Here is an 11,399-nt window from a genome sequence, read left to right on the forward strand (position 1 = left end):
TATCTATCTATCTATCTGTCTGTCTGTCTGTCTGTCTGTCTGTCTGTCTGTCTGTCTGTCTGTCTGTCTGTCTGTCTGTGTTTCTCCACCTCATACACTATAAACTATATGTCACTAAAAATAGTCCACGAATACAAATACAGTCTGCAGTGCAGTCATGTAATACAGCACTTTGCGAAGGGAAGGTAATGAGTTAAAATCCTGGCACCACCAAGCTGCCACTGCTGGGCCCTTGATCAAGGCCCTCAACCCTTAACTACTCAGTTGTAAGTCGACCTGGAAAAGGGCATCTGCCAAATTCCATAAATGTAAATGTTATGAGTTCACTCAGGTTTAGTGACATTAGCATGGCTGGTTGTCTTTTATTCCAGAGCTCCCTGATGTCTGTGTTACCTTCTGGCACTCCATTTTAGTTATGAGGCCATAGGTGGTCCTTCTGGAGTCTCTATTTTCACCATGATCATACTGCACAGTGTCCTTAATGATTATATACAAATAAAGATAAAGAATAATCAATTTTTCTATCTCCTTATCACCTTCCATTCTCTTCTTCTCTCCTCCTCGTCATCTCTCTATCTCTGTTGAGCTACACATGTTCCTACCACTGATCCTGTTCCCTCCATCTTCTTTTCGGACCTGTCTGATTCATCCTGATGCATAACCTCTGGTAGTGCAACTGAAAACCACTCAGTGCAGCTCAGGATGTTCTCCACATGCACAAACCTAAAGTCCATGGGGTTCCTGTGGATGTTCCCCTCAAGCATGGATTTGGACTGTAATTGATATAAGCCGGTTGTTACTCGGTTTTACACTCGAGTCTCCATCAGTGAACAGCTGAAACCCTCAGTAATGATGGAACTATTATGAATGGGCATTCGGTGTCACCCAGATGAGGATGAGGTTCCCTTTTGAGTCTGGTTTCTCTGTAGGTTTATTCCTCATAGGTGTTTATCAACACTGTCTCCACTTGCTCACTTATTAGGGATAAACCTATAGAGAGTAACAGAGAGTAACTTATATAGTTTAATTTGTTGTTTTTTGTGTTAAGCTGCTATAGGAACAATGTCCACTGTATATAATCCTACAAAATTAGCACTAAAATCAGTTAAAAAGAAAAAAAGTAAAAGTAAAGTCCTCTGAATCCACTATTAGAGCGTTAGAGCTAATATTTGGTCTATACTGCCCTCTGGCGGCCCGAATTGGTTAATTCCCACATCCCTCTTCATCGAGACGTAATTTTCTTGCGTGCTCCCGGGAGCATTGGTGTCACCATGGTGTTCACCAATCTGCTTGTAATGGATGGATAAAAACTAGTAAAACAGAAGTGAACCACACATTCAAAATGAGTAGATGTGAAACTCCACACATTTACTAACTCAAGCTTAGGATCAAATCAGGAACGCTGAAGCTTTGACTTCATCAACCTCAGTATAGTTTCTATAGTAAAATCTAATTTACAGCAATTTTTATATAAACAGATGGATAGGATCTATAATCATTGAGATTAACACAGGTTTTTGTGAAACCACAAGGCATTGAAATGTAATTCATTATATACCGTGAGCACATCTGACCAGACTTTCTACTGGATCTTCTGGAAAAAAAAAAAAAAAACAGGAGCTAATTGAACTTGAAGTTTTAGTTTAATTCTTCCAACAAGCAATGAAGGAAAAAAAGTACCTAGAAAATGTCTGTTGCATCATTTCAGCATAATCACATTTATTTATTTATTTATTTATTTATTTGTTTGTTTGTTTGTTTGTTTGTTTGTTTATTTATTTATTTTCTAAACGCTATAATTTTGAAGTCGTTGTTATTGCTTCTGGCCACCAGGGGACGCCAAAACAACTCACGATGTTACTTAGAATCCTCTATATTTAAATTGTTTTGAAAACAGTCATGTCCAAAAAATACATAAACCTTAGTGTTACCTTTATTGATAGATAGATAGATCCACCACTCCACTGCCCTCTCTCTCATTCACACACATGTACTCTGTCTTACTCCTACTGACTTTCATTTCCCTTCTCTCCAGCATGTACCTCCACCTCTCCAGGCTCTTCTCAACCTGCTCACTACTCTCACCACAAATAACAATATCATCTGCAAGCATCATAGTCCACGGAGACTCCTGTCTGACCTCGTCCGTCAACCTGTCCATCACCACTGCAAACAGGAAAGGGCTCAGAGCCGATCCTTGATGCAGTCCAACCTTCTCCTTGAACCAGTCTGCCGTTACTTCTCTGGCACACCAGACTTCCTCATACAATAACACAACTCCTCTCTCTACCCTGTCGTACGCTTTCTCTAAATCCACAAACACACAATGCATGGAGACTCCTTCCAATAATGTTACATACTACGTGTACTATGAAATTGTTATGAGAGGTAATGAGAGTTTATAAGCCATTATGAGAAGTTATTAAAGTTTATGTAATTAGGAGAGTTTATAAAACATTATAGAAGTTTATAAAATATGAGATTTCATAAGAGTTTATAAAACATTATGAGAGTTGAGGAGAGTTTATTATACAATAAAAGAGTTTATAAAACATTATGAGGGTTTATAAGAGTTTATAAAACATTTTAGAAGTTTATAAAATATGAGATTTCATAAGAGTTTATAAAACATTTTAAAAGCTAATGACAGTTTAAAAAACATTGAGAGTTTATAAAACATTATGAGAGTTTATTAAATATGAGAGTTTTAAGAGTTTATTAAACATTTTAAAGGTTTATGAGAGTTTATAAAACATTATGAGGGTTTATAAGAGTTTATAAAACATTATGAGAGTTGAGGAGAGTTTATTATACAATAAAAGAGTTTATAAAACATTATAAGTGGTTATGCGAGGCATTGAAAGTTATTAGAGGTTATGAGAGTGATGTTATGATATAAAAATGTAAGGTTTTTGTGCTTTTTTTTATTAAATCATTAGCAAAAATATATATAAAAATTAAGTCGTTTACATGAAAATCTTTTTTTTTTTTAAGTCTCCCAGAAGATCGAACTTTGCTTCATAAAGACATCAATTATTTGAGCTTAAACCACAAAAAGTGTTTTACTTTTTATATGAAATAAAACGGATTTCACGTTAATGAGTTTAAAACAACAACAACAACAACTAGATTTTTTTGTAGGCGGTTGGGACTTTTATGGTGAAAGAGCATTATTTAGGCGGCCATATTGTTTTTCCTTCCATCTTTGAGCGCGGTTGTTGTGTCCGCGGTGGCGGGGCTTTTTTTCGCCTGTGGCTCGATGGAGGATGAAAATCTCCCGCAGCCCAAAGAAACTCCGATAAATTATTACCGCATTGTTCAGTCTCCCAGTGTCCGCGGGGTCTCGGCACCCTGACACACCGGAAATGAGCCGTATTCAGCGCCGGACTGGAGATATTTTGTGAGCGCGAGCGCTGATGTGAGCTACAGCTGTTTGTTGTTGTTGTTGTTGTTGTTGTTGTTGTTGTTGTTAGTTAGCGGTCAGGTTAGTCACTCGGCTAGTTGATTATGAACCTGTAGGCGGTTTTAGTTTGGGCTGTATAAACCCCGTGTGTGTGTGTGTGTGTGTGTGTGTGTGTGTGTGTGTGTGTGTGTGTGTGTGTGTGTATAGAAGATCTGAGTCCAGGCCTGGCTCAGTAGGTTTCTATCTGATACAGTGTTGAATCTCAGGATGAGGAAACATCAACATTATAAAGGAGCTGAAGTGAGCTGCTGCGTCAAATACTTTCTGTTCGGCTTCAACATCATCTTCTGGGTGAGTGATCAGTCTGCTTTCTCTATCTCCCTCTGTCTCTGTCTCTCTCTTTCTCTCTCTCTCTCTCTCTCTCTCTCTCTCTCTCTCTCTCTCTCTCTCTCTGTCTCTCTCTCTCTGTCTCTATCTCTCTCTCTCTTACACACTCACACATCTGTCAGAAATGGATAGATGATACATACATGGATGAAGAGTTTTTGATAGATAGATAGATAGATAGATAGATAGATAGACAGACAAGTGGATGAGTGAACTATGTTTTGACAGACAGACAGACAGACAGACAGATGGATATTATACCAGTTGGGAATAATAAAGGGGTTTTATTCTTTTACTCTGTGGTAATTGTCGGATTTCAGATTTTATTTATCTTTTTTTTTTTTTTTTAAACTTTTGAATTTGAGGGATAAAACATCTGGTTCCTGTTATTGCAGATGTTATAGCAGATGTTTCCTCATCATGCTGTTCCTCCATTCATTTCTTACAAAAACACTAAAACTGTAGTCTCCTTCCATAAATGTTACATAATACGTGTACTGTATTAAGAGGTTACGAGAAGTTAGGAGATGTGCTGAGAAGTTAGATGTGCTGAGCAGTTACGAGAAGTTACGAGATGTGCTGAGAAGTTACGAGATGTGCTGAGAAGTTACGAGATGTTCTGAGCAGTGCTAAAAAGTTACGAGAAGTCTTAATAGGTACTGAGAGATGTTGGAGACATTGAGGGGTATTAAGAGATAAAGAGAGGTGTTCAGAAGTCATGAAAGTTTATGAGCAGTAATAGAAGGTACAGAGAGGTGTTTGAAGGCAATAACTGTTTGAGAGGTTCTGAGCGTTTGGGAGATAATAAGAGGTTATGAGAAGTTGGTTTGGGCATAAAGATGATCTCATGGTGAATTAGTGTATTTGTTTATTCCCAAATAAATGTTATAACCCAGGCAGATGAACACCAGGCAGAGGAACAGATTCACAGCGTCATGGTTATCTGTCAACACATCAGCGTGCTTTAGACGTCCCCTACAACGCTGAGACACGTCTCGTACAGTACGTCACGTCAGATCCACCGCGGTGTGACTTTGGGCAGATTTAGTTTCCTTGTCGTGCAGATTGTGGGATCCACGTCTTATTCAGGACGAGCAGACGATCGCGTGTAGATCGGACCAGCGACAGGCACACATGACTGCTAGAACTGCTTTTTTAATATACGTTCGCAAACCTTCTCATTCCGAGAACTCCTAGTTCTTAAGTTCATATACACTATAGTGTTGGGCGTATAAGTACGTGAAAGATCTCCTGCTATGCAGATCCTTCGTTCGTTCACTCCCTCCATATGCGGAATTGTCAAGATTTACGTCTTTTAAGAGAAATTCCTGAAGCCGGATATAAAACGCCTAAAGAATCCATAACGCTGGACCTTTACAAGGAGAAAATCCTGACAATTCCACATACGGAGGGAAGGAATAAAGATATTTGTTTCAGTTTGATGAAATATGTAGCACAGTTAAGATCATTTTAAGAAAATTAAATATTAAATGTAAAACAAACACACACTTCTGTATGACCTGAACTTTTCCATTGATTTAATTTAATCAATTTAATTAGTGCCAATTGAACTTTAATTTGATCAATACAATAAAATAATGTATTGCATTCAATTTATTTATTCTCTTGAATTTTTTAAATCAAATATTATAAAAGAGTATTTTATATATTATTGAACCATGCAGGCATTTTATTTAAAATCGTTTTAAAAAAGAGAGTTACACCCCATATATATACATACATATATATATATATATATATATATATATACACACACACACACACACACACACACACACACACACACACACACACAAAAACACGTAGAAGATACACAAGTGAACACAACATGCAGTTTTTAAATGGAGGTTTTTATTATCGAGGGGAAACAAAATCAAAAACTACTTGGCCCTGTGTGAAAAAGTGTTTGCCCCTAAACCAAACCCTGGTTGGTCCACCCTCAGCAACAACAACTGACATCGAGTGTTTGTGATAACTTGCACTGAGTGTGTTACTGCGCTGTGGAGGAATTTTGGTCACTCGTCTATGCAGAATTGTTGTAATTCAGCCACATTGGAGGATTTTCCAGCATGAACCTTCTTTTTAAGGTCACACCACAGCATCTCAATAGGATTCAGGTCAGGACTTTGACTAGGCCACTCCAAAGTCTTCATTTTGTTTTTCTTCAGTCGTTCAGAGGTGGACTTGCTGGTGTGTTTTGGATCATTGTCCTGCTGCAGAACCCAAGTTCACTTCAGCTTGAGGTCACGAATAGATGACTGGAGATTCTCCTTTAGGATTTTTTGGTAGATAGAAGAATTAATGGTTCCATTTATCACAGCAAGTCTTCCAGATCCTGAAGCAGCAAAACAGCCCCAGACCATCACACTTCCACCACCATATTTCACTGTTGGTATGATTGTTCTTTTTCTGAAATGCGGTGCTACTTTTACACCAGATGTAATGGGACACACACCTTCCAAAAAGTTCAACTTTTGTCTCGTCAGTCCACAGAGTATTTTCTCAAAGCTCTTGGGGATCATCAAGATGTTTTCTAGCAAAACTGAGACGAACCTTTATGTTCTTTTTGCTCAGCAGCGGTTTTGGTCTTGGACCTCTGCCTTGCAGAGCATTTTTGCCGTCTCTTTCTTATGGTGGAGTCATGAACACTGACCTTAACTGAGATGTTGTTGGATGTTGGATGTTGTTGTGAGGTCTTTTGTGATCTCTTGGATGAGTCGTCGCTGTGCTCTTGGGGTTATTTTGGTCGGCTGGCCACTCCCGGGAAGATTCTCCACTGTTCCATGTTTTTGCCATGTGTGAATAATGGCTGTGGTTTATTGGAGTCCCAAAGCTTTAAAAATGTCTTTATAACCTTCTCCAGACTGATAGATCTCAATTACTTTCTTTCTCATTTGTTTTCTGAATTTCTTTGGATCTCAGCATGATGAGGATCTTTCTGGTCTACTTCACTTTGTCAGGCAGGTCGTATTTAAGAGATGTATTGATTGTGAACAGGTGTGGCAGGCCTGGGTGTGGCCAGAGAAATTACACTCAGGTGTGATTAACCACAGTTTTAACACTTTTTCACACAGGACCATGTAGTTTTTGGATTTAGTTTTCCCACAATAATAAAAACTGCATGTTGTGTTCACTTGTGTTTATCTTTTACTCATATTTGCATTAATTTGATGATCTGAAACATTAAAGTGTGACAAACATGCAAAAAAATAAGAAATCAGGAAGGAGCACTTTTTCACACCACTGTATATAAAAATTGTGGAAAAGAAGCTGCGTTTTCCTGATCCAGCCTCAGGCTCGTATCGAGACCGGTTTAGAAAGACTTGATTGTCTAAACACACACTGGCGTCTAACCGGGTGAACACGCATTCGTGACTGTGAAATGACGTATACTGTTCGTGAGACAATACAGAGGCTTGTTGTGACCTGCAGCGTTACGTTACTCCGCTTCGCTCTTCTAAATCAGAAGGATGATGTTCTACAGTTGGAGGTTCTGGTAGAGGTGATGATCGTGTTATTAATGCTTCCGAGAACATCTGTAGTTCTATAGTATATATAGTCTTACATGTGGATGTGATCCGATTACCGGCCAGTTCATCAGTAAAATCCTTTTGATGCTTTTCTTCTCTTTTTCTTTTCTTCTCTTTTCTTCTCTCCGTTTGTAGCTGAATCCAGGAAGGCGCATAGCGATGGCCAGGAAGCGTCTACGCAGCTTATGAAGGCGTGTTGACGTTTTTTATTTGTCACATTCGTACAGAGTACGACGCGTATTGAAATGCTTTTTTACGACTGTCCAACGTGTAAACAATAGTTTTTAAATAATAAAAACTATTTAAAATAGAAGAATATTTAAAATTCGAATCATTTAGAGTTTCTTGCCATCGTATTTATTGACTACGAGGTATGTGGGATCCTCAAACATTCCGGATGTAAAATCAGTAGCTTCATAATCCATCAGTAGCTTCATTCACCTTTCTGTTTTCTCTCCCGAGAAGTTCATACGGATCTCTGCGTTCTTTTCAAAACCAGCAAGAGATGGACAGAAAACGAATTCCCACACGTGTCCTTTCTTCTTCTTCTTTTTCTTTGTACAATGTTTATGCCGTGCACAAAATCTTTACACTTTCATTGCAGCACCATCCTGCCCTTCTCACCCTGCCCTGGTTTTGCCCCACGTGCCCTACAAAACCCCACCCTGCCCCATGTTCTCCTAGATCGTCTGCAATCTCGAAATATCTTGCGCTAGTTTGTATTTGTGTAAATGTACCGGCCATTCGTATCGTGTGTACGGTTTACTACAGTGTTTACACTCCTCGTCTGTTGTGTGTAGTGCAGCAGGTTTAGGGCCGGGCGATACGGTTATAGGAGATCGACATTGCGATAAATTGTGTTGCGATATATTTTTCCAAGATACCGTGATGGTTTTTTTTTTATTATTTTTTTTAATTAATGCATCGATTTATGTATTTTGAAATCTACAAATTCCTTCAGATTTTGTCAAATCTCGCCACAAGTTTCTTGTGATATTACAGATACCATTTGGATAGGGTGAAGGCAAACGAGAGCTTCCTCATAAAACCAGTTTAACCACTGCTGCGTCCCAGAGCAGCGTTACAGAAGTGAAGAAGAAGAAAAGCTTCAGCCACATTTTTTTCCACATCAGGGATCGATATAGACTTAAAACCATATCACTGGCTTTCATTGGATCTTTCCTGGTAATGATGAGAAAAAAAAATGCTTCTTTTTTAAACATCCATTTTCACATTTAGTGCCGTTTGCTGTTAGATTAACCTCCACTCTTCTGGGAAGATGTTCCACTAGATTTTGTGGAGATTCAGTCACAAGGGTGTTGGTAAACTTCTGAAGTAGGTGAGGAGACCTGGGGTTCAGTCATCGTTCCACTTTATTCGTGTTGAGTAGAGCTCTTACCTCAACCCTATAGCTGGAGATCCTTCACTCCAACCCATAGAAAGAACATCTTCATACCATAAGAGCTCGATTTATAAGCGTCTAGAAACTCAGTAGTTTGTTTTTCAAAAATGGGAAAATCTTTTTATTTATTTATTTATTTAATTATTTAATTCCGTACGAATTAATTAATTCATTTATTTATTGTATATGTAAATACATGTATTTATTTTATTAATGTATGTATTTTGTACACAAAATGTAAAATGTTTGTAGATATTTATATAATTTATCAAATGTATTAAACTCATCGAGATATTTTATTTTTATAATTAAACATTTTATTTATATATATTTTTTTATAATCACAATCATTAAACTGGAAGCAGCTGATTTGAAATTGAAAATGTTTTCTTTTATTATTTTTTATGATTAAATTTAAAAAATAAATTGTTTGAAAAAAATTTTTTTTATAAATAAATTATGGATTTAAAAACATAATAAAATTTTTTTCAATTAAAAATGAATAAATACTAATCCGTTATATATTTATTTATTTGTATTATTTAATATTTATATATATTATTTAATATTTATATATATAATATTAATATAATATTAATCTGCGAGTCCTGGTGGTATTTTTGCTCTTTCTCCTGCATGGATTTGCCCATGCTGTATTGTAAGGAGCTTTGATTCTCTCAGCTGCAGGTGGGTCATGTTTTCCTGGCAGTCTGAGTCATGAAGCTGGTTTCTGAGGAAACCCTCGTCCTCGCGATCTCCTCTTAGCCGTAAATTCCATCCAGCTTGTGGTTTTGTCTCTTGTACTCTGTGATGAATGGAGTGTGTTGTGTGTCGTGGACGACTTGGAGCTCATCTCCACCCCCACACCGTCTCTTTAAAACCTCCCACCCTGCCTGCCAACCTTTTATTATCCTCCACTGAAGCACTCTCTCTCTCTCTCTCTCTCTCTCCTCTCTCTCTCTCTCTCTGTTCTTTCTTTCTTCTATTCTCGAGTTTCTGGTAAGCGCTTGTACAGTTGACTCTTTAGTTTATGATGTGGATGTTACAGACCTGATTAGAGGTTGTGTCTGGTGTGTAGATCATCCCCTGTACGCTGGTCGTCTCCATGTTTCCACTGATTTGGAAACCTAATAATGAAGCTAAAAAAAAAATCAACTAACTACAGAGGTAACGCTTGTTGCCGATTGATGACGGGGAGGGAGGGAGGGAGGGAGGGAGGGAGAGAGAGAGAGAGAGAGACTAAAAAAAAAGACAGAAAGCAAGACGTGCAAAAAAGAGAGATAGAAAATGAAACAGACAGGCAAATAGGAAGAGAGATAAATGGGGAGACAGACAGACAGAGGGATACACACAGACAGACAGAAAGAAAGAAACAGACACACAGAGAGAGAGACAGACAGACAGACAGACAGACAGACAGACAGACAGACAGACAGACAGACAGAGACAAAGAGACAGAGAGGGCTCAAAAAGAAAGACAGAAAGAAAGACAGAAAGAAAGGCGTGCAAAAGAGAGAGAAAATGAAACAGACAGGCAAAGAGGAAGATAGATAAATGTGGAGACAGACAGACATAGAGAGAGAGACACACACAGACAGAGATACACACAGACAGAGAGAAAGAAACAGACAGAGAGAGACACAGACAGACAGACAAAGAGAGAGAGAGAGAGATACAGACAGACAGAGAGATAGAAAGAGAGAGAGAGAGAGACTCAAAAAGAAAGACAAAGAAAGATGTGCAAAAAGAGAGAAAATGAAACAGACAGGCAAAGAGGAAGAGAGATAAATGGGGAGACAGACAGACGGACATACAGAGAGAGAGAGAGACAGACAGACAGAGAGATACACACAGACAGACAGAGAGAAAGAAACAGACAGACGAAGAGAGACGGACGGAGAGAGAGAGAGAGAGAATGGGGCTGCAACTAACGATTATTTTAATAAATTGATTTGTTTTTTTTTTTTTTTTTTTTTTTTTAACCAAACAGATATTTTGTTCATTTGTGAAGATCTAAGCATTTAGAATATATAGTTTATACAAATGTGTATAATATTTAAATTATATTTGCATAAACTAAATATACAAATAATGAAAAAAGCATTAGAACGTAGTAAAGCTGCAGTACATCACGTTTAAAAACAGATCAGTTACTGCTGTAGGAGACAAATGCTGTAAAAAGAGAATGAAACGGAGAAACGCAGTAATCTAACAGACTCGATTAAAAAAAGATGCGTTGGCGTACAAATACATAATTATTAGCTGAACACCACAACAGTGACTAAAAATGTGATCGTTTGCTGCTGCTGTTATCTGCTGCTTTTAGATTTAGTGTTTGTTCGCACCGCTTTAATTGAATCATCACGATGTCGCGAGCGAACTGATCGAGCAACCCGACGCTCGCGAGTCACGACAGAACGGATCCGGTGTGACTTTCCCGAAGTTACAAACCGTTTACACAATAACACTTCATTAAACTGCACCATTATCACATGATGAGGATTCTACAGTTTCTGCTCACCGTGCTGATGTTTCACCTTCATCCGTGACTCCAGTGTGTTTTCTTTTCATGTGCTCGTGCATCACTGTGGTACTTCCATCCCACACACGCCACTTTGTAGTCACTTCCAGGTTCAAATCATATCAAATCAAATTT

The 11,399-nt window shown here is 38.1% G+C and overlaps 1 protein-coding gene across 1 annotated transcript in view; it reads left to right on the plus strand.

Annotated features, from left to right (window-relative positions):
• Positions 1–3,191: 3,191 nt before the first annotated feature.
• Positions 3,192–11,399, plus strand: part of tspan17 (tetraspanin 17) — a 32,459-nt gene continuing 24,251 nt past the window's right edge. Inside the window, 2 exon segments of the mRNA XM_046859170.1 lie at positions 3,192–3,418; positions 3,611–3,754. Coding sequence (XP_046715126.1) covers positions 3,671–3,754 — 84 coding nt within the window. The 5' untranslated portion in view covers positions 3,192–3,418; positions 3,611–3,670.

Source organism: Silurus meridionalis, chromosome 10, assembly GCF_014805685.1.
Source record: "Silurus meridionalis isolate SWU-2019-XX chromosome 10, ASM1480568v1, whole genome shotgun sequence".
Lineage (NCBI taxonomy): Eukaryota > Metazoa > Chordata > Actinopteri > Siluriformes > Siluridae > Silurus > Silurus meridionalis.